Source organism: Mobula hypostoma, chromosome 29 (genome assembly GCF_963921235.1).
Source record: "Mobula hypostoma chromosome 29, sMobHyp1.1, whole genome shotgun sequence".
NCBI classification, from domain to species: Eukaryota; Metazoa; Chordata; class Chondrichthyes; order Myliobatiformes; family Myliobatidae; genus Mobula; species Mobula hypostoma.
The window spans coordinates 21,088,459-21,112,927 of record NC_086125.1 but is presented as its reverse complement, the minus strand read 5'-3'; the positions used below and the strand labels follow the sequence as shown (position 1 = coordinate 21,112,927).

Sequence of the window (24,469 nt, the reverse complement as noted above, 5' to 3'; positions counted from 1 at the left end):
CCTTTAATGTGTAATTTTATTGGCAATGCCTGTATTACTGCAGTGCAATTGGTGATTGAACATGTGAATAATTTGAACAGACACAAGGTTACCAATTGGTCAATATCTGACTCTACTACTCAATTCTGTATAAAAATATCATTTCTGTTTAAGAAAACTCATTTGTGGTAATATTTTGTTTTATGTGCTGTGTGTGATATATGTATTGTGGGTGCACTGTGGTCTGAGGGAACGTTGTTTCGTTTGGTTGTATAAACGTACAGTCAGATGACAATAAACTTGAACTTGATTTCTTTGTTCAAACTTCAGAACAGTGTGGAGACACGGGCCAAGTTCTCCTTGTGCAAGCGCAAATGAAGTGTGATTGAGGAACAAGTACCAGTCTTCAGAGTCCTGTTAATCAGTGTTAACCATATTCCCGCAGGGCTGTTTGGCAAGGAATTCGAGGATTTAGATCCAACATAGAAATGATAACATATTTCTAAATCATATGATGACTGACTTAAGAGGGGAAACTGCAGCCTGGTCTTCCCATGTACCTGCTGCCTTGTACATGTCATACACAGAAGAGATTCTGCAGAACTCCAGAGTAACACACACAAAATGCTGGAAGAACTCCACAGGTCAGGTGAGGAATGAAGAGCCAATGTTTCAGGCTGAGACTCATCATCAGGACTAGACAGGAAGGGAAATTTAGACAGAATGAGAAGGTGGGGGAGGGGGAATGGGTACAAGCTGGGAGAGGATAGGTGAAACCAGGAATGGGGATTGTCGGCGGGAATGAAGGGAGAAGCTGGGAGATGATAGGGGAAATCAGGAATGGGGATTGTCAGTGGGTGGGGATGGTGGAGGAAGGGATGAAGGGAGAAGCTGGGTGATGATAGGTGGAAAATGTCATGGGCTGAAGAAGAACAAGTCTGACAGGACAGGAGAGCGGATCAATGGAGAAAGGCAAGGAGGAGGGCCAGCAAAGGGAAGTGATAGGCAGGTGAGGAGAAGAGAAGGGGTAAGAGGGGGGCTAAAGTGAAGAACGGATGGAGGAGGAGGAAGGGAGAGAAATTAGCTGAAGTTAAAGAAATCAATGTTCATTCTGTAAGGTTGGAGGCTTCCAAGACAGAATATGAAGTGTTGTTCCTTCAACCAGAGAGTGGCCTCATCACGGCAGTAGTGGAGGCCATGGACTGATATGTCAGAATGGAAATAGGGGTTGGAATTATTGTTGACCTCTGGGAAATCCCACTTGTTGTTGGTGGTAGAAGTAGCAGGTTGGGAGGTGCTGTCAGAATCATCCGAGCGGGTAAATGTAATTCATGTTTCGAAATAAAGTCAAAAGTACAGCATGTACTGTCTCTGCAGATGGTAACAATCTGTCTTTGTCTACTCACAATCCCCATATCATATGATCCCTCAATGTCATCCTTTCAAAGAAAAAAAACCTAGCCTTTTCACCTTAACAGTGAGAGTGAGATTACATTTAACATCCTTGCAAATCTCTCTTCATGCCAAATTCATCACATTTCAAATATTGTTTTGGCATTTTTGTTTGGGTATAGTTTTTGTTTATAATCAGTTTTCTATTAAAAATTCTAATGTATTTCTTTATTTTCCTGTAAACACCCGAATCTGAAAATAGTATATGGTAACATGCAGATATTTTAATAAATTTTACTATTTTATGCATAGTTTTTCATAAATTCTATTGTATTTCTTTATTTTCCTGTAAATGCCTGCAAGATCATGAAGCTTACAGTATATGCTAACGTAAACACGAGATTCTGGAGACCCTAGAAATTCAGAGTAAAACACAAAGTGCCCGAGGAACTCGGCAGGTTCTGTGGAAAGGAATCGACGGCCAGTCCTGATGAAGGTTCTGAGCCCGAGATGTCAAGCACTTCTTTCCACAGATGCTGTGTGACCTGCTGAGCTCCGCCTGCATCTGCTCTGTTTTACTGTGCTAATGTAAACGTAACTTTGCTGGATCGAATAACGACAGCACAAAAAGATCGTTACTTACCTTTCCACACGTTTATTTCTTCGAGCTCAGCCGGCGAGTGAACTTGGACCCGATATCAGAGAGAGAATCTTTCTCATCTCCTTGGCGGTTCTACAAGTTCACTGCCCGATGTCAGAATTGTTAGAAGTTATAAGGCCACCAATACAAAAGAATAGTCAGTTTGATAACCATTCTGGTCAAGAAAATGGACTATTGATACAGAGAACAATCAGTTTGATAACTATTCCGGCCAAGTCAATGGACTATTGATACAAAAGTATAATCAATTTGTTAGACACTCCAGCCACCTTAATTAAAGAAAAGAATGTCCTACCTGGTTTGCTGGAGCCACAACTTAATGACCAAGATAAGAACATCCATCAAATTTATGCTTTAATTAAGAAAGGAATGTTCTGTCTAATTTCCATCAGCTACTGCTTTTTGTCAAAATCAAAAGGTGTGAAAAGCCCAGAGACATCAATGTGGATCTGGACGAACTTTAACTCTTATCTTGCTCCAAAGAAGGCAGCTGTGAGACATTATTCAAACACACTGCAGTCACAGACATAGTACTTAATCCATTGTTTACAGGGACCTGAGAATCCCCCATTCCCTTAAACTTTATCAGTAACATATATACATACGTCGATAATTAATTGTACTTTGACTTTGATAAATTTTATTTTGACCTTGACTTCTAAGATTCCTTGAATAGAATGAAGGAAAAGGTCAGCTAGTTTGAAATGGAGGGTGAAACTGTATGAAGAGGAGGCAGCAGTCCCATGGAGGAAGCTACAGCTGGAGGCAAGAAGCAGAGAAAGTGGAACAAGGAGGATTATTGCAACAATAAAACCCCCTGACACCAGCATCTTCAGTGTGATGTCTTAGAGATCTTCCAGCTCAGAGCGAGTAAGCTTCCGACCAAGCTCCAGGCAGCAAACCTCCAGTCAACCACTTCAGGGAGATTCAGTTTGCTGGGCAGCATATGCAGAAACTGACTAAACACGTGGCATCATTAGATACAAGATAAAGATACAGTGAAAAGCTTGTCTTGCATATTGTTCTCACAGATCAGGTCATTACACAATGGACTAAGGTAGAACAAAGTAAAAACAATGCAGAATAAAGTATAACATCTACGTATAAAGTGCAGAGTAGGTAAATAAAGTGCAAGCTCGTAACGAGGTGGATTGTGAAGTCAAGAGTCTATCTTAATGTAAAAGAGGTCTACTGAAGAATCTGATAAAAGCAGGACAGATCTGATGTGTAAACAAGATTAGCTTCTTGTCACATGCACATTGAAATGTACAGTGAAAAGTGTCACTTGCGTTAGAGACCAACACAGTCTGAGGACGTGCTCAGGACAGCCCATGAGTGTCACCGCTCTTCATCGCACACCTGTAACTTACTAACCCTAACCTGAGCATCCTTGGAATGAGAGAGGAAACCCACGCAGTCACAGGGAGGATCAGAAGGATGAAAACATATATCACCAGCCTCAAGGACCACTTCCACTCCAATGTAATGGAACTACTGAATGGTTCCATAGTACAATAATCTCACAATCTACCTCCTTATGATGTTGCAACTTATTGTTTATCAGCACTGCACTTTCTCTGTAGCTGTTACACTTTATTCTGCTATTGTCTTACCTTGTACTACTTCAATGCACAAGATATTGATCTGAACGAATAACAATCAAGACAAGCTTTTCACTGTTCTTGGTACCTGTGCCAATAATAAACAAATCCCAGTTTCTTTGGTCATGTTTTTAGAATGATTCAGGCAAGGGCAGTCTGCAAACCCGCTAAGAGGTGGCACTTCCTCAGAATTTGGGAATAATGTTAGAAATCAAACCCCAAACATTTCCTCCAGGTGAGGCAGTTCTTCACCTGTGAATCTGTCAGCGTCACTTGTTTCATCTTGTGCTCCTGGTGCTGCCTCCGTTACTTCGGTGAGTTCTTACAGAGATAGGGGGACCACTTCATTAAGTGCTTTTGTTCCATCTACCAACAGACTGGTTCTCCCTGTGGCCACCCCATTTCAATTCGACTTCCCATTCCCACATTGTCATGTCTGTCCACAGCCTCAACTGCCATGTTGAGGCCATACACAGGCTGGGAGGGAAACGCTTTGTAGTCTGTTCTGGTAATCTCCAACAAGGTGGAATCAACTTCAACTTGCAGTACTCACTCCGCTGTTTCTTCCCCCTCTCCCCCCCAACACCTTTCATCTTCCCTCATTCCTGCAACCCCTTCTCTTCGTCTCCCCCACCTTCACCTCCTTCACTTTATTCCATGGTCTATTTCGCCCTATCAGATTCCTCCTCTTCTGCCCTCTACCTCTCGCACCTATCACCTCTTAGCCTCTAACAATCCCCCTCCCCCACCCACCCTCTCATATGAAGATTCTGCTCCCCCTCTACATTTTTATTGTGGCTACTGCCCCCTTCCTTTCCAGTCCTGATTGAGAGTCTCGGCCTGAGTGTTCATTTCCCTCCACAGACGCTGCCTGTCTGACCTGCTGACTTCCTCCATCATTGTCTGTCTGTTGTGAGTATCAACACCAAATGGTCCCTCTTTCCGACCCACATTCACAACACATTGAGGTGGTATTTCAAACTACAGGAGATGTAGAGGAACTTTTCACCAACACTGCGTCCAAAAGCGAAGAGGGTGTGGACTGAGTGGGTGAAGAAGAATCTCAAACCCAAGACACCTGGAGTCCTTCAGAGACACTGGAAGGAAACGAGCCTCCAGCCACATTGACATCTACGGAATCGACCATTTACAATAACCAAATACCACGCACCTTAAGTGTGAGGCGATGGATCCGCCCTGCAGTTCCAACGACGGCGACAAGCAGTAGAAATAAAATCCTAACTCCCCCACCAGCCATCATCGTGACACTAGCGGAAGCAACGGAGGGTCACGTGTGACGGACAACACAAATAGCCAATCAGCAACAGGAATTTCAATTGATTAACGTATCAAATAACCAATAAAAACATGACATTTTTGTACACGATGACTAGTACTTTATCAATCACGTAACAGCCCGCCTACAAAAGGCGGGTCTGTTAAACGTATTAAAGGTTAAGAACGCCACACAAATAAATATTATATTATTTTTATTTTATAATAAGGTATATTTAACTAATATAAACGAAGTAACAGTGGAATATAATTCACTTCGAATGTAAACAAAAATTCTTGGAGACTTCAATTCCCAGAGATCATTAGGAGCGATCTCAATTACATTATTTTTTCTAAATTTATGTTTAAAATTTCAACCTTTTCTAGTTTTGATAAATACAATTCAACAATAATAAATTTAGAATTTAAACGGCAAGCAAGTAAAACTACAACTCTCAGAATGCAACGCGTGGAAGCAGTTTTTTAAAAAACATTACGTTTCACCAAAGACAAAAAAAAATACTAAAGCGGCAGTTTAAAAATATTGGAAAAATTAAAGGTAATTTGAAAAGGAAAATTCGTTACCCCGGGAAACGGAAGTCGTGCTGGCGGCGACTTCCGGTGCTGATGGAGCGGCTCCTGGACTGAAAAAAATGGTAAAGATCGCGGGAGAGGGAGCCGTGAGAGCGCCGGAGTGACGCCAGGGGAGGCGGGTAACTGTGGAAGCCTTCCCCGACGCAGCACCCTCGCATCTCATCACCTCATCACATCCTCCCCCATCAACTGCACCCTTCTCCTCCATCAGCCCCATCTAACCCTCCCTCCATCAGCCGCACCTCCCTCCTCTTCCTCCTCCCTCAGCCCCATCTATCCCTCCCTCCATCAGCTGCACCTCCCTCCTCTTCCTCCTCCCTCAGCCCCATCTATCCCTCCCTCCATCAGCTGCACCTCCCTCCTCTTCCTCCTCCCTCAGCCCCATCTATCCCTCCCTCCATCAGCTGCACCTCCCTCCTCTTCCTCCTCCCTCAGCCCCATCTATCCCTCCCTCCATCAGCTGCACCTCCCTCCTCTTCCTCCTCCATCAGCCGCACCTCCCTCCTCTTCCTCCTCCAGCAGTCCCATCTCCCCCGTCAGCTCCACAGCCGCCCTCCTTCCATCCAAGACCCTCTTACCTCATCCTCTCCTACTTCCAATCTCTTCACCTCCTCCTCTTCCTCCTACCCCACTCCCTTCCCCATCTTAACCCACCCTTCTCCTCCTCCTACCCTAAAGCCTCCCCAGCATATCAATCCCCTTTTACCTTTCCACTCTCCTCAATGTCTTCTACCACACTTACCCCGTTCCTTAACCACTGATCCTAATCTGCCCCAATAACACATCAGAGTCACCACGTCCTGAAGCCTGACTACATTCCTTATGTTTCTGCCCTGCTTGGGATTTGAACACATATACCCCCTTGTTGACAATTCATTTCCCACCCCTCCGTAGACCCCTTGAGTTCCTCCGGCAGTTTGTTTTTTTCTTTTGCTCCAGACTCCAGCATTTGTGGTCTCTTGCACAATTCTTGTGTTTTCTCTGCTAGCACATACTCCCTACATTACACTGAGCCTCGTGGGTCCTCTCCCCACCTATTAATATCCTCCCCAGTCACTTTTGCTCCTCCAGAACCCTACATCTTGAACATCCGGCCTCACAGCACCACATCATTGATCAGCCTTGCACTCCCCTCCCCTCAACACACGAGCCTCTTCTGCAAACCAATGTCTCCTCCTGTCTTTCCTCAGCCGTCACTCACCTACATCAATTCTTTCTCCCCCATTGTCAGTACTTCTGATCCCCCAACCAATGATGGACCCTCAATCCTACCACACTCTGAAACCTCCACTCCTCAGTACAACCCTCATTCCACCGGTGTAATGCCATGCAGCCTCAAACAGCCTTCCTCCCCTAGTAAACACTCTTCCCATGCACATCAGAACTATCCTACCTCATCTTCAAATGAACCCCTCCCTCTGCAAATGTTGCCTCTACCTTACAACACAACTTTCCACCAGACATTTCCCCTCCATCCCTCCCTTCAAGTAGTCTCTCCAAGCATTCCCATTCCACCCCCGGCACCCTATCCATTTCAGGTCTTCCCTCCAAACACACCACTAACACCCCCTTTCTCCAAGCCCAACATCCAATCCTCCCATATAATCCTTATATCCCCTGAGCCCAAACACTCTCCTGACAACCCTTCCCTGTCCATTGTCCCTTTCTCCAAAAACAGCCCGCTTCATGAGCACAATGTTCTCCCACCAAATTACCGTCCCTATAAACACTCGGAGACTCCAGCACTCCCGCACACTCTGCAACCCCAGCGCCCCTCCCTCGAAACACTATCCCTCCGTTCCCAGCAAACCCACCCTCCAAATACAATCCTTTCATCACCAACAATCCTTCCCTCCAAACTCTCCCCTGTCACAGTCGGTGAACCTACCCTCCTAATGCAAATCCTAGACAGTGAACTCTCCCTCCCCCCAAATACTTTACCCCCAATACCCCCTTCCTCCACACCTAACTCACCCTCTTTTTCTGCACACTCCCTCCCCCAACAACCGCCCAGCACACCACCTCCACCCCCAGTGCAGCCTCCCTATAAAGATGGCTCCTCCACCCTCAAAAGTGCCATTCTCCAAACGCATCATCTCGACTCCCAGCAGCCTCTCTCTCCCCAACACCCCCTACCGCCAAATAGTCCACCCCCACCCCCCCTTCCAGACAACAGTCCCTCCCGCCAAATACTCCCCCATGACCCTCAACACCCACTCTCTCCATCCTCAAAACCCTCTCCCTCCAAACCTTCCCCCTCCATCCACAATATTGTCTCCCTCCAAACTCAACATGCTCCCTCTAAACTCTGCTCCTCCACCCTCCAAACTCTAGCCCTCCACTCCAAGCACCCCCTCCCTCCACCCATTCCCCCTCCACCCCCGATACCTCCTCCCTCCAACACTCCCACCTTCAAAACACCCCCTCCACCCACGACACCCCCTCCCCCTCCCATCTCTCCCTTAACACTCCCCTCACTCGAAACACACCCCCTCTACTCCCAACACTTCCTTCATCCAGCCTCTCCCCCTCCACCCACAACGTCACCTTCCCGAGTCCCGCCAACTCTCTCCTCCCTCGAAAACCTACCTATCCACTCCCAGCACTACCTCTGTCCAACCTCTGCCCCTCCACCCACTCTACCCTATCCCCATCCACTCACTCCCTCAGTACTCCCCTCCCTCGTAACATGTCCGTTCCACCCCCAGCACTACATCCATCTAACTTCTCCTCCTGCACTCCATCCTTACCTCGAGCCATGCCCCCTACATCCCCAACAGTACCTCCATCCAGCATCTCCCCCTCCGCCCACAGCACCCCCTCCACCTCCACTCACTCCCTCAATACTCCCCTCCCTCGAAATGTGCCCCCTCCATTCCCAACATTACCTTCATCCAAACTGTCTCCCGAAATCCCCTCTCACCAAACACAATAGCTCCACCCATCCCCACTCTCCCAACACCGCCCGCCCCTCGAAACCCATTCCCTCCTCCCGATCTGCTGCTGCTTCTAAACATTCCCAATATCCCTCCAACTTCCCTCCCAATCCCTGTCCTCTTAAACAATTCACCCCCACTCTCGCTGCCCCACCTCCAGACACTGCAACCTCACTCCCCTTTCCCCTACATTTGGACACTGCACTTCCACACCCTCCAAACACGCCACCGCCACCCCTCCCTCCTCCAAAGCTTTTCCCCACTGCCCCCAATGTGTCCTCCCTCCCTACAACCCCCCTGCAACCCCAACACACCCTCCCTCCATCCCCAACACGCATTCCCTCCGAGTACCCCACTCCTTCCCCCAGATCACCACCCGCGCCCCAGCAACCGCCCTCTCCCACTCAACTCTCCGTCCTTCCAAACATTCAGGCTCCAATTCAATCCCCTCCCTCCAAACTCTCATCCAGCATCTTCATCTACCCAAACAAACCATGTCTACAAACTACCCCTACCTGTCCTCCTTGCAAAACCCTTCCCTCCAGCACTCGCCCGTCATCACAATGCTCTCTCTCCACGCTAACACAACGTCTCCACGTACAACACTCTCTCCCTCCAAAAACCCTCCCTCCCCCTCCACCCACACCTCCAACGCCTCCTCCATCTCTGCACTGCCAGCACCCCATCCTGCCAAATACTCCCCCTCCACCTCCAACGCCCCCTCCACCCCCAACGCCTCCTCCATCCAAACTCTCTCCCTCCCCTACCCCCACCTCCAACAATTCTTCCCTTCAGCCACTTCACCTCCAACGCCATCTCCCTCCGCTCTCCAACTCCACTATCCTCCCTTCAAACTTTTCCCTGCAATCCCAATGCCATCTCCCTCCCAGTTCCCCCCCTCCGCCACCCACACTCCCCTCCCTTCCAGATCTCCCCCTCCGCGCCCCTCATTCCCCTCCCACCAAGCTCCCCTCTGCCTCTCACACTCCCCTCCCTCCAATCTGTCCCCCTCCACCCCCACACTCCCCTCCCTCCAAGCTATTGTCTTCTGCACCCCAAACTCCCCTCCCTCCAAGCACCCCCCCTCCACCCCCCACACTCCCCGGCTTCCCTTTCGCCTTCCATCCCCCACACTCCCCTCCCTCCAAGCTCTCCCCTTCCAACCCCTACTCTCCCCTCCCTTCTCCCTCCACTGCCCACACTCCTCTCCCTCCAAGCTGCCCTCCTCCACCCCCCACCCCCACACTCCCCTTGTACCAAGCTGTCCCCCTCCGCCCCCCTCACTCCCCCCCTACTAAGCTTTTCCCCTCTGCCCCACACACTCCCCTGCCTCCAAGCTCTCCCCCTCTGCTCCCACACTCCCCTCCCTCCAAACTCTGTCCCTCCACCTGCAATGTCCTCAGTGCACACCCTCTCCACACCAACCCCTCCCTCCAAATTTCTCCCTCACCTCCAAAGCAGCCTCTTTCCATCTCCATCAGTAAACATCCTCTCCCTCCAAATATACCTCCACTTCAGGCATCCGCATTGTCCAAGCTCTCCTTCCCCACCCACACCATCTCCCTCCAACAGTGCCCCTTCACTCAATAAATAACGTCGAAGTACTCATCCTCCATCCCTTGCATCCCCCTTACTCCCTCCACCTGGACTCTCCAGACCTTCCTCTCCAACAAAGATGGCTCATCCTTCCTCTGTAGACACTTCCACTTCCTCCTTCCTCCCAAACTGTCCCTCATTCGCATTCCTAACATACCATCAATCCGCTTCGCCAAACATTCCCATTTCCTACTGAACATCTCCCCCTGCTTGAAAACATTCCTCTTTCTAAAGCATCCCCCAAAAAGCTCATTCTCGAAAGACCCTTCCTTCCTCCTCCCTGGCACCCTTTCTACAAACCTCCCTCAATCCACCCACCTCTATTTCCTTCTGTTGCCTCTCTTCACCCTCTGTGCCTGCCTCCCTCTCCCACAATCTGTTGTGAAACTCTACTTTGGCTCAGCTAAACCTGTCTTAAACATGGGGACACCAATCACAGACGCAGCCCGTTGAGTTTCTCTAGGTCTGTCTGCTTTACTTGCACTTTTGTAATTTTTTTTTCTCTTGCCTGTGAATAATGATTAATCAATTGTGTATTTGTTAAGCTTTCATATTGAAATGTCTTTTGCTTCTTTTTCTCCAGGACTTCAAGAGCATACTTTAACCCTTTCCCTAACCCTAAACCATGTGTTCAACCATGTGTTTAGTTTTGGATCAAACTGTTCAGTAAATTAACTTTATGTGCATTCTTGTGATTTGCCACATACATATCTGTACTGGGAGAAATAACATTTGAATTACCCTTTGAAAAGAAACTTCAAAGGACAACGAATGAAATAAAGGACAATGGCCTCAGCTTCAGGCAACAATGATGATGACTTAACTATTCCAAGAGCTACCATCAACAAGATTATCAAAGAGGCCCTACCCAATATCAGGGTAGCAAATGATGCCAGGGAGATGGTGGTGAACTGCTGCACCGAGTTTATTCACTTAATATCTTCAGAAGCGTATGAAATCTGCAGTCAGTCCGAAAAGAAAACCATCTCACCAGAGCACATCATGCAAGGTATGTGATTCAAATGCAATCACTCTTTTCCTGCAGTTTGAGCTTTACCTTGTTTTAAACAAAGTAGCTTGCATTTTCTGGTAGCTCACTGCATGACCTTTCTTTAGCTATAACTCACTGGCAGCACCCTCAGGTCAGAAGATCCCTTCTCAAAGATTAGATCTCAACAGCTATTTAATTTCAGCATCAAGCAAGCAATTCCCTCTCTGTGGTGTCATTCTTAGGATAAGATTCCAACTGAAGCCACGTCTGCTGCCTTGGGTTGATTTTAAAGATCCTTGTGGCACCATGGACCACCTGGTCTCTTACCTAGTATTTACTCTCTGACTAATGCTGTTTCTGGCATGTCATCTGGCCATTTATCTCAGGAACAAATTGCGTACAAATTAACTGTCAAGTTACCTCAGTAAATGCACTTCATATGTTTTGTGCATTGTGAAGTGTTTTGGATTATGGATGGCATAAGTCTTTTATTATGATGTAGTAATCTGTAGAAGACTATTGAAATGCCCCCCAAAAAATTACAAGATTGATGTGTCTAGAATCAAAATACAACAAAACTGATAATCTGGCACTGACAAGGCAGTATTGTCGACAACATACTGTATAGTTTATAACATTCTTAGGTGGAATCTCAGTGGTAAGCAAAGAAGGACTTCATCTATTTTGAGTTTCTAATGGGGTATATTTTTTGATATGATGCACTTATGCTGAGATAGAAATTTCACCTCTCAGATGTTTGCAAGGTTCCGTCTAACTCCAGGGAAGAGTACAAAAATCGGGGCTGATTCTTCAGAGTGTTGCATTTAGTACTTGCAGGTTATTAAATGTCAAAGAAAGAGAAGAAATGAAATAGAGCATAGAACTTCTCTATTAAACAGTAATCCGTAATACCAGTAGTGGAAATATTTTGAAACTGAACTGTAATTTAATAGTCTGTTTGGCACTGAATGTTAAAGTTTGTGTTATCTTCCAACACAGCTTTGGAAAGTCTAGGCTTTGGATCATATTTATCTGAAGCAAAGGACGTTCTGCGGGAATGCAAGATAGTGGCCCTTGAAAGGAGGAAGGCCAACTCACGTCTCGAGAACCTGGGCATCCCTGAGGAAGAACTGTTACGTCAACAGCTAGAGTTGTTTGCGGAAGTAAGTACATATCATTTTGAAGCATTTGTTTCTCCACCACTAACTTCTGTTTTATCTAAATCACAAACTTGAGTTATTTGCCATTTTCACTTCTCATCAAAAATGTTTTCCTTATTCCCGTTACCTTGTCTCCAACTGGTTTGCTTGTATTATGTAGTTCATTTATACATGGTTCTCTTTCTTTCTTTTTAAATCTTTTTATTGAATAAGTATACAAAGGGTAAACCATAAAGGCACTAATACACTGTTAGAAATTACGGGAGATATTAATACAGAAGAAAAAATTGATACAAACAGTGCAATTTAACCATAAAATAATATGGTAAAATAATAGTTATACTGATTTTTATATATGTATATCAATAGAGAAAAGGGAAAAAAAACCCCCAAAAAAACCCACCGTGCCACTAAACTAAAAGCAAAGTAAAGCAATGGGCTAACTTGGAAACAGGTGGAGTTAAAGAACTTAAAATCACATCCTCAAACCCGACCTCCATTAAAAACAGTTTAAAAAAAAGGCAAGAAGGGAATATAAATATGGAACAAAAGAGAAAAAAAATTACATTAAATGAAAATATTGAATAAAAGATCGCCAGGTCTGTTCAAATTTAAGTGAGGAATCATAAAGATTACTTCTAATTTTCTCCAAATTTAAGTATAATATCGTCTGGGAAAACCAAAAAAAGGTAGTTGGAGCATTAGGCTCTTTCCAATGTTGTAAGATACATCTTTTCGCCATTAAAGTAAGAAATGCAATCATTCTACGGGCTGAAGGGGAAAGATTACTGGAAATTTTAGGTAATCCAAAGATAGCAGTAATAGGATGAGGAGAGATATCTATATTCAATACCTTGGAGATAATATTAAAAATGTCTCTCCAAAAAGTTTCCAGAGTAGGACAAGACCAAAACATATGAGTTAAAGAGGCTATATGCCCCGGACATCTATCACAAAAAGGATTAATATGAGAATAGAAACGAGCTAATTTATCTTTGGACATAAGTGCTCTATGAACAATTTTAAATTGAATTAGGGAGTGTTTAACATAGATAGAGGAAGTATTGACTAATTGTAAAATCTGCCCCCAGTCATCCACGGAAATGATAAACCCCAATTCTTGTTCCCAATCTGACCTAATCTTATCAAATGGAGCTTTCCTAAGTTTCATAATAATATTATAAATAATAGCCGTTACACCTTTCTGACATGGATTAAGGTTAATTATAGTATCTAAAATATATGTAGGAGGTAGCGTTGGAAAGGAAGAGAGTATAGTACTTAGGAAATTTCTAACTTGGAGATATCTAAAAAAATGTATTCTTGGTAAATTATATTTATTAGATAATTGTTCAAAAGACATAAGGGAACCATCTAAAAATAAATCCAAAAACCGTGAAATACCCTTAGTCTTCCAAATTTGAAACGCACGATCCGTGAAAGAGGGAGGAAAAACTATGTTACCTAAAATAGGGATCGCTAGCCCAAATTGGTTGAGATCAAAAAATTTTCTGAATTGAAACCAAATACGCAAGGTATACTTAACTATCGGGTTAGAGACCAGTTTAAGGCGTTTCAAATCAAAAGGAAGAGAGGAACCTAAAATAGAGCCAAGTGCATAGCCCTGAGCAGATTGTAATTCCAATACTACCCATTTAGGAATGGATAGTGTATCTTGGTCAAGTAACCAAAATTTCATATGTCGAGTATTAATTGCCCAATAATAGAATCTAAAGTTAGGTAATGCTAGACCTCCATCTGTCTTGGCTTTCTGTAAATGTATTTTACTCAATCTCGGGTTTTTATTTTGCCAAATAAATGAAGAAATTTTAGAGTCAACTTTATCAAAAAAAGATTTTGGAACAAAAATCGGTAATACCTGAAATATATATAAAAATTTTGGCAGAATAAACATCTTAACTGCATTAATATGACCAATCAAAGTTAAATATAATGGAAACCATTTAGATGAAAGTTGAGTAATATGATCAATTAAGGGTAAAAAATTAGTCTTAAATAAATCTCTGTATTTACAAGTAATTTTAATCCCCAGATATGAGAAATAATTATTAATCAATTTAAACGGAAAGTTATGATACAAGGGAAGTTGTTTATTAATTGGAAAAAGTTCACTCTTACTAAGGTTTAATTTATAACCTGAAAAAAGACTAAATTGTGCTAATAAATCTAAAGCAGCAGGGATAGAGTTTTGAGGATTAGAAATATATAAAAGTAAGTCATCAGCATAGAGTGATATTTTATGGGACTTTAAGCCCGGAGTTATCCCAATAATATTTGGAGATTCTCGAATGGCAATTGCAAGAGGTTCTAATGCAATATCAAATAATAAAGGACTAAGAGGACAACCTTGTCGAGTACCTTGAAAAAGAGGGAAAAAAGGTGAGCTTAAAGAGTTAGTACAGACCGAGGCCATAGGAGAATGATATAACAGTTTAATCCAGGATATAAATTTCGAGCTAAAATTAAACATTTCAAACACCTTAAATAAGTAAGGCCATTCTACTCTATCAAAAGCTTTTTCAGCATCTAAAGAGATGACACACTCAGGAACATTTTGTGAGGGGGTATAAACAATATTTAACAGTGTGCGAATGTTATAGAAAGAGTAACGACCTTTAATAAAACCCGTTTGGTCTTCCGAAATAATAAAAGGGAGTACTTTTTCTAATCTGTTTGCTAATAATTTAGAAAAAATTTTAGAATCAACATTTAATAAAGATATTGGTCTATAAGATGCACATTGAGCAGGATCTTTATCCTTCTTTAATATTAGAGAGATTGACGCTCTATAAAAGGATTCGGGAAGTTTACCAAGTTTTAATGAAGCCTCCAAAACCCTACAGAATCAAGGGATTAATGAAGGTGCAAAAAACTTACAAAATTCCACGGTAAACCCATCAGGGCCAGGAACTTTCCCCAGGTTCATAGAGGAAATAACATTCTTAATCTCATCAGTAGTAATGGGAGTATCAAGCATAGAAGACATATCCTGTGAAATCTCAGGGAAATCTAGGTTATCATATATTTAAGTAATATATATATATATATATATAAAATCTAAGTCATTCATATATTTAGAGTCTCGTAAAGACTCAGATTTATATAAGGAAGAATAAAAATCAAAGAAGGTTTGATTGATCTCCGCATGATCAAATATCAGTCGATCATTTTGATTATAAATCTGATTAATTTGAGATTTAGTATAATTAGACTTCAGTTGGTTAGCCAACAGTTTACCAACTTTGTCACTGTGTACATAAAATTCACTTCTTGTTTTCTTTAATTGGTTTACAATCGAGGACGAAAGTAATAAGCTGTGCTCCATTTGAAGTTCAGTTCTTTGTTTATACAGCTCCTCAGAGGGAGCTGTAACATATCTCTTATCAATTTCCTTAATCTTGTCCACAATTACCAACTCCTCCTGCTTCAACTTCTTCCTCAAAGCAGCAGAATATGAGATAATCTGACCACGAATATAAGCTTTAAAAGTATCCCAAAGAATGTTCACAGAAATATCCTCTGTGTAGTTGATTGTAAAAAAGAAATCAATCTGTTCATTCATAAAGTTAACAAAATCCGAGTCCTGAAGCAGCAATGAATTAAAACGCCATTGTCTATTATTTTGTGTATTGACCTGAATTTTAATAGAAAGCTTAAGTGGAGCATGATCCGAAATAGTTATAGAATCATAACCACATTTAATCACTGAAGAGATAAGCCGAGAGTCAATAAAAAAATAATCAATTCTTGAATAGGAATGGTGAACATGTGAAAAAAAAGAAAAATCTTTTTCCTGTGGATGCAAAAAACGCCAAATGTCCGTCGACCCAGAATCAGAGAGGAATGAGTTAATCAAAGTTGCAGATTTATTGGGTAAGGTCCGTAGAGGAGCCGAATGGTCCAAAACTGGAGATAAGCAAGTATTAAGATCTCCGCCCCAGATCAATGAAAACTCATTCAAATTCGGGAACCGATTAAATAATGATTTATAAAATTCCGGACAGTCCAAATTGGGAGCATAAACGTTAACCAAAACTACCTTTTTATTGAATAGTAGACCACTAACCAATAGAAATCTACCATTCGGATCAGAGATAATATCATGTTGTACAAAGGTAACTGAGGAGTCTATAAAAATAGAGATGCCTCGAATCTTAGCGTTAGAATTCGAATGAAACTGTTGTCCCTTCCAGAATTTAAAAAAACGTAGTCTGTCCCCCCTCCGCACATGGGTCTCTTGTAAAAATAGAACACGTTGCTTTAAGTCTCCGGAATACTTTACATGGTTCTCAATGGAAGCACAACCTACTTATCAGAATTGTTTTTCTAGGAACTATATTTATGAAAGCAATTTGTCATTCTTGCTTTGTCAGTGTTTTCCTCTGGAAGTAAAGATTGGTGAAGTAAAATTATTTTTATGATATAATTCAGAAGGATATTTGCCATAGCATTAGTGCTTGTGAAAGATCTTCCCAATTATTTACATTCCCTCGGTCTTTTTCATTTACGATACTTGCACTCAGTGGTCACTATATTGGTACCTCCTGTACCTAATGAGACTACGTCCACACTAGATCGGATAAATCCGTAACCGAAGCTTTTTCTCTTCGTTTTGACCTTCCGTCCACACTGAAACGGCGGTTTTCCTCCCCCGAAAACAGAGCTTTTCTAAAACACTCTCCAGAGCGTTTAAATCTGAAAACGCCGGTTGGGTGTTATAGTGTGTACGGGGTATCCGGAGGTTTTTAAAAAAACCTGTCGTCCCTTTCATCGGTGAAGAGACTATGGCTATAGGAAATGTTTCCAGGGTGACCCCTCTGTGGGAGTGGGGAAGATGGTGGGGCCACGTGGGGTCTGTGTGTCCGTATGTGTAGCTATTGTAGTGGCTGTCAGTTTTTCAATGTTCGTCATCAGCTGGGTCATACTGTCCGTGAACTCCCTGTCAGTTGCTTCCATTCGCTCCAGTATCAGTTTTTTCAGTTTCAAGTCCTCCTGCACAAGAGCCAACAGCTGTCTGTCATTTGGCAATTTCCTTTTAAGGTTTTCTTGTCTGTAACTGGACAAATGCGCACCAAGTATAGATGTGGGGTAGAAGGGTGGGTTGGCAAGTTTGCAGACGACACAAAGGTTGGTGGTGTTGTAGATAGTGTAGAGGATTGTCGAAGATTGCAGAGAGACATTGATAGGATGCAGAAGTGGGCTGAGAAGTGGCAGATGGAGTTCAACCCGGAGAAGTGTGAGGTGGTACACTTTGCAAGGACAAACTCCAAGGCAGAGTACAAAGTAAATGGCAGGATATTTGGTAGTGTGGAGGAGCAGAGGGATCTGGGGGTACATGTCCACAGATCCCTGAAAGTTGCCTCACAGGTGGATAGGGTAGTTAAGAAAGCTTATGGGGTGTTAGCTTTCATAAGTCAAGGGATAGAGTTTAAGAGTCGCGATGTAATGATGCAGCTCTATAAAACCCTGGTTAGGCTACACTTGGAGTACTGTGTCCAGTTCTGGTCACCTCACTATAGGAAGGATGTGGAAGCATTGGAAAGGGTACAGAGGAGATTTATCAGGATGCTGCCTGGTTTGGAGGGTATGGATTATGATCAGAGATTAAGGGAGCTAGGGCTTTACTCTTTGGAGAGAAGGGGATGAGAGGAGACACGATAGAGGTGTACAAGATATTAAGAGGAATAGATAGAGTGGATAGCCAGTGCCTCTTCCCCAGGGCACCACTGCTCAATACAAGAGGACATGGCTTTAAGGTAAGGGGTGGGAAGTTCAAGGGGGATATTAGAGGAAGGTTTTTTACTCAGAGAGTGGTTGGTGTGTGGAATGCACTGCCTGAGTCATTGGTGGAGGCAGATACACTAGTGAAGTTTAAGAGACTACTAGACAGGTATATGGAGGAATTTAAGGTGGGGGGTTATATGGGAGGCAGGGTTTGAGGGTCGGCACAACATTGTGGGCCGAAGCGCCCGTAATGTGCTGTACTGTTCTATGTTCTATGTTCTAAGTATACCGTTTCCTCTTCGCTTGTTTTCTGTAGATCTGTCCTGTGCATGCCCAGTAGGAGGCGATACGCCCAAATACCCGTTTTAATGTGGACGGAGGCATTTTCAAAAACGCCTGGTGTGGACGCCTATCGTTTTTACACGAAACCGGTGTTTTCAAAATTATCCGGTCTAGTGTGGACGTGGCCTGAGTCTATGATTGTGTCTTTCTGCTCCTGTAGCCCATTCAGTTCAAGGTACAATTTGTTGTGCGTTCAGAAATGCTCTTCTGCATACCACGGTTCTAAAGTGTGGTTATTTGAATTACTGTCACCTTTCTGTCAGCTTGAACCACTCTGGCCGTTCTCCTCTGACCTCTCTCATTAAGAAGGTGTTTTTGCCCACAGAACTGCTGCTCACTGGATGGTTTTGTTTCTCGCACTATTTTCTCTGTAAGAGTGTTTTGTGTGAAAATCCCAGGAGATCAGCAGTTTCTGAGATAGTCAAACCACCCTGTCTGGCACCAACAATCATTTCATGATCAGTCACTTAGATCACATTTCCTTGCCATTCTGATGTTTGGTCTGAACAACAACTGAACCTCTTGACCACGCCTGCATGCTTTTATGCATTGAGTTGCTGCTACATAATTAGCTGATTAATTTTAAAATGGAAACATACACCCAATGGCCACTTTATTAAGGTTATTTGTATACTTGTTTGTTAATGCAAATCTTAATATCCATTTCTCTTTTTTGAATGTTTTATTGACTCTTCTTCCATCACCTTTTGAAATATTCCTGATTACATCTCACCGAGCCAAATAAAAATGTCTCCTGTCAACCCTTGATATAAGGTCATTTGCCTTATATTTCTGAACTGGAGTAATGATCCTTCAAAACACCGATTAATCATTAGCCTTTTGGTCTTAGTTTCTCAGTTGATGGAGAAAATCTCAGTTCTTCAGCTATTCCCGACATAATTCTTGTAAATCTACTCTTCACATTTTTCCCATTTCCATTTAATCATACTGCAACAATAAATTTCAATATCTTGGGTACTAATTAGTCCTGTGGCTGATTGCATTTCCTTCTACTCTATTTTCCAGTTAGCAGCCAGGCTCTTGAGTCTGCAACCATTGTTGTTACTGTAAACTACTGCTGCCTCTCAGTATCATTGAGACAATCACATAACCTTATAGCCACAGATCTACTGGTGCCAAATCAACAGCTATGTGGCATGGGCCCGGAAAATGATATTTTCCCAACTTATTTCAGATTGGAACAAAATGATGAAGAAAATCTATTTCCACTCCATTTTAGATTAGCACGTGCTACATGGCCATTTTGATGTGAGGTGGCCTGATGTAAAGCATATACCTGTGTTGCCGGACAAATATCACTTCTCCTTTGGTCTGGCTACAGATGTTGACTCCCGAATCCATGGCCTATTCTTGGGTGGTATCGCATAGTTAGTTATTTCTGGACCTATTCGTACGTAGGTGGTGATTATTTAACGAAATGCTGCTGTGAAGTGACCGGATCCTGAGTTCAGTCTGGTCAGCATGAACACGTTTCTCTGTTCAGGTCACTTACATGCTGCCCATAGATTTGGTTCAGGTCCCCAGATTAGCTGAAAAGCTTATGGACTTCATATATTTGAAAATGTAGCGAGGAATCAGATGCTAAATAAATTTGAGGCAAGGAAGGAATCAGATTTAATTATAGTGCTGTCTAACCTATTTAAAAAGAGCTGATGTTTGATCACGTGAGAATCTGATGGACTTCATAAAGAAATCTTTCACAATTTGGGCATGTCCCAGAATACTTTATAGTTAACCGAATTCTTCTGAAGATTAAATTTAGGAGGTACAATAGCCAAATTGTGCATGCCAAACTCTCACAAATAACAGTGGGTTTATGGTGAAATAACTTGCTTCATTGATGTTGGTTAAGGAACAAATACTATGTGGGATACCAGGGAACACATTCCTGCACTGAATCAAAACAGTGCCAAGGGATCTTTCTGAGCTTTCTAGTATATGGTACTTCTAGTAGTGCAGCACTTCCTCGGTCTGACACTGAACTTCTGTCAGTGTGTTGTATTCAAGTCTCTGGAGTGGAATTTGAACTCTCCATCCTTCCAGTTCAGTGCTAACCATCTGGAAGCATTGCCAGTTGGACATAATCATGGAGAGCTGACAACATGAGTGGAGTGAGTTCACATTCAGATTCATTTATTGATCACATGTATAGTGAGAAATATGTCATTTGCATTAAAACTAAGGATGTACTGGGGTATCTCGCAAGTGCCGCCCTACATGCCAGTGCCAAGATAGCATGCCTGCCATGTTCAGTGGACAATGTGGAATGCTATCAGAAAAGGAAGAAAATTGGATATATTCAAATTCACTGACTCACTTACTAGAATAGTAGATGCTTACTTTTCTTACCATCCTCTCCCACCATCAATCCTACTGAATATTGGCCCAGACAGAGTGGATGGAGAGAAGATGTTTCAAATAGTGCAGGAGTTTAGGACCAAAGGGTACAACCTCGGGACGCAAGGATGTCCGTCTAAAACAGAGATGAAGAGGAATTTCTTTATCCACACGGAGGTCAATCTGTGGAATTCATTGCCACAGACGTCATTGGGTACATTTATAGTGGAGGTTGATAGTGTCTTGATTAATCAGGGCATTAAAGGTTACAAGTGGAAGGCAGGAGAATGGGATTGAGAAGGAAAATTAATTAGCCATGATGGATTGGCAGAGCAGACTCGATGGGCTGAATGACCGAGTTCTGCTCTTGTATCTTACAGTAGTATAGTCACCCTAATTTGAAAAGTGTTCTGTCCAGATGGGCGTGCATTTCATTTACATTCCCATCCGTTTGCATACCCTTCTGATTGGCCTGTTACTCCCCAGAAAGCAAAATGCATCGGGCTAAAGATGCTAACTGATCTGTTGATGAACGTGAATCACCACTGCTCCCCGAGCGGTAGTGGGGGAGCTTTCTCTTGACCTGGCCTGATTATGTCCATTTTCCCCTCAGGCTCGACAACTGCAGGCTGCACAGGCACAACAGGAGTGGCTTGGGGTGCAACAGGCTACTCAGCAGGCCCAGCTTGCAGCAGCAACCACCAGGGCTGGGTCTTCACAGGATGAGGTTGAGGAAGAAGATGTCTAACCATCGTTCAAGCCATCTCGCTCCCTCTCCTGTCTACTTAGGTCCTGCCATGTATCAAAATGGCAGTGCAGATGGTCATCAGCCGAAGGTATCTTGTGCCCTCAACTTGAGTCTGAAATACTGGCTGTGGAATTTTAAACAGACTAAAAGAGGGAAGAAAAGGATATCATCGTGCCTTTGGACTGAACTAGTTTAAAAACATGATGTGGTCTGAGTTGGACAAATTACTTGCGTGGAATTTCAGACCATAAACTGTTATATGTTCAACAGATTTTGGTTAACTGAAGTTAAATGTTCAATGGATAAAAGTTCATTGTTTTGTGGGTTTTGCTGATGTTAGATAATTGAAGATCATTGCCTTGTTTACAGTTATGGTATGATGAAAGTGGAGTAGGTATTTCTTTGAATGTGAGCATGATGGTATGTATACCTGTATGTATGTTTTTATTTACTGATTCTCTGTCTATCCTTCCTGCTACTTATCATGATAGTGTTTCATGCTGTGATAATTTTTTAAGTTTCTCAGCGAGTGGGCATCATCAGCAAGATGCAATGTATTGCCTTCTCTGCCCTCTCTAAATGCTAGGTTGCTGATGGAATGTTTTTAGCTGTTGTATGGTTTGCCAGGCCACATTAGAGACCCTGAGACTAGAGAGGCACCAGTAAGCGTGGCATTTTTACTGTGTGTGAAATAGTTCATCTCGATAACTGGCAGCTTTAAGAACATAAGGAATAGAAACAGGAGTTGGCCAAACTGGATATTTCCAAAATTCTCACATATTTCATCTGCCCCCAATTCATTCTATCTGTCCTTATTCCTCAAAACCTCTCTGCATCCTCCTTACAATGAATACCATCATCCAGCTTGTATGGTCAGCAAGCTTGGATACAATACACGTGATCATCTCATCCATTTCAATGATACAGATTGTGTCTAGCTGGGACACTCACTTGTCATGAATTCCCAAATGGAAACTGTGCCATTTTTCTACCTCCAGGCGTGCCTTAAACAATCCTTGTGTGATGCCAGTCTATTATCTGAAATCCCATGGGTTCTGATTTTGTTCAGTGATCTCTCTTGTATGCGACGTCTCTTCAAAGGCTTGCTGAAAGTTGAATTACTTTCAATACATCCACTGAATTAGTCCTATCCAACTTGTTGCAACCCAAAAAAGACTAATGGATATGTGAACCATAACTCCCAGCCCTATTGTTTTTCCTTAATTGCCCTGTAAACTCTACCATATTTTTAGATTCTACCACTTTTCCTGCTGATGTCAAACTAACTGTATTTCCCCAATTTCTCCCTCTCCCTATCCTATCCTTTCCTTTCTTAAGTAGTGGATTTCATTTGTTACTTTCCAAACTGCAGGAACCATTTTCAAAATGAGTTTTGAAGAATGATAGCCAACCACAATTTTCAAAACTTTGGAATCCACATCATCAAACCCTGACAATTTATCAATTTTCAGTCTCCATTAATTTGTGCTGTCCTCATTTCCTTTAGATCTGTCGGAGTTGGGCCAAAGGGCCTGTTTCTCTGCTGTGTAATTCTACAACTCCAAAGTTTTATCGAGGTCTTTTCGGTCTTTCTCTGCCAATGGCTATTTGTTACTGGGACAAAAAATTGGTACATTGTTTGAATAATTAATAATGTATCATTGGTCATTCATTGAAATGTTATTTGCACAGTAGGTGCTGTAAATGTGGAACTTGCTCCCAGATGTGTTTTTAACACCAGCTTGGACAAACACATGAGAGGAAAAGGAATCCGTCGTTAAATTGAGAATAAGATGGAGAGGGGTGGAAGGAAGTTCATACAGAATGTAACAGACTGAGCAGGCTTTACCTTCCAGTCCAATGTAGCCTCTTAATTCAAATTACAGTGTAATAATGATTTAAGTGCTTCTGTCCCTTCCTAAGAAATTGTGCTTGACCCGCACTATGAGCTGAATAGAGTTGGAAGTTCCATCACAATGCAGCCAAGATTATTTGTACAATGATGCACTGCCATCCTTACAAATGTGAGGTTTTCCTTTTAACTAAAATATTTACAAATGCTGCTTCTTTGTGATACCTTTTCACATTGGGGCTTCTTCACAAAGCCAGAAGATTTGTCTGTCTGTAGCATCGTCACTATTGTTTCGTTTCTTCTGAAAGTCCTATCCACCTCATTCTTGCTCCTGTAGCTGGTACGGATGTTGGAGTACTCAAAGTCCAAAGTAAATTTATTATGTATGTATACTATATGTCACCACATACCACCCTACCCTGAGATTCATTTAATTGAATCTCGAGGTGTGGAGTGATGGCGAACTATTCAGCTATAGGCGGCACGATGCTAAACTAAATTCAGATCTTGCTTACTGTTATTACATTTGCATTTTCGGACAAGGTTGTTGGTTAGTAATCGGGGATGAGAACACTTTTAGGTTGAAAACCCTTGGCTTCAGCTCTGCTGAGGCAAGCGTAAAACCCATGTCATTTCCAGGTAAGAATGATGCGTAAGCTCAGTAGATGTCATTCCATATGGACTTCTTTCCGCTTCCACGGCAGAGGACGTGTCTCCACTCCTGAGACCTCAGTGCATAATCCAAGTAGATCATTAAATGCAATGCTGAGGGGTGGCTGCATTTTTTAGATGGGACTTTAAATAGAAACACTGTCTACCAATTCATGGTGAACAAGGATGATGTTATTGGACTTTACACAGAGCAAATATCCCCAATGTCCTGGCTAATTGTTATGGTTTATTACCTCATTGCTATATATGAGATCTTGCTATAAGGAAATCGATTGCCACATTTTGTACATGAAGCAATTAAAAGTATTAATTGACTGGAAAGTGACTTGGGATGTTTTTCTTTTATGTATTCATTCAAAGGATCTGGGCTTCACAAGTTATATTTCATGAGGAGTTTGAGGAGATTTCAGGAGATTTGGTATGTTCCCAAAGACACTAGAAAATTTCTACAGATGTATTGTGGAGTGCATTCTGACTGGTTGCATCACCATCTGGTATAGAGGCACCAGTTCACAGGATCAGAAAAAGCTGCAGAGGATTGTAAACTCAGCCAGCTCCATCCGTGGA

At 42.8% G+C, this 24,469-nt stretch overlaps 2 protein-coding genes across 3 annotated transcripts in view; one reads left to right on the top strand and one right to left on the bottom strand.

Annotated features, from left to right (window-relative positions):
- LOC134339506 (protein GPR108-like) overlaps nucleotides 1-4,919 on the bottom strand; it is an 86,102-nt gene extending 81,183 nt beyond the window's left edge. The window contains exon 1 of the mRNA XM_063036090.1: nucleotides 4,805-4,919. Coding sequence (XP_062892160.1) covers nucleotides 4,805-4,894 — 90 coding nt within the window. The 5' untranslated portion in view covers nucleotides 4,895-4,919. The remainder of the gene's footprint in view (nucleotides 1-4,804) is intronic.
- A 598-nt stretch (nucleotides 4,920-5,517) lies between these two features.
- On the top strand, nucleotides 5,518-24,213 carry LOC134339364 (protein Dr1-like). Of its 2 annotated transcripts, none has more exons than XM_063035805.1 (4): nucleotides 5,518-5,564; nucleotides 10,618-11,043; nucleotides 12,025-12,188; nucleotides 21,244-24,213. In XM_063035805.1, exons 2-4 carry the CDS (start codon nucleotides 10,821-10,823, stop codon nucleotides 21,376-21,378), a joined length of 522 nt encoding a protein of 173 aa, XP_062891875.1. In that variant the 5' UTR covers nucleotides 5,518-5,564; nucleotides 10,618-10,820; the 3' UTR covers nucleotides 21,379-24,213. The 2 variants fall into 2 exon arrangements, with proteins under 2 accessions (XP_062891875.1, XP_062891874.1); XM_063035804.1 differs by lacking the exon at nucleotides 5,518-5,564 and adding an exon at nucleotides 9,694-10,497.
- The last annotated feature ends 256 nt before the right edge of the window (nucleotides 24,214-24,469 follow it).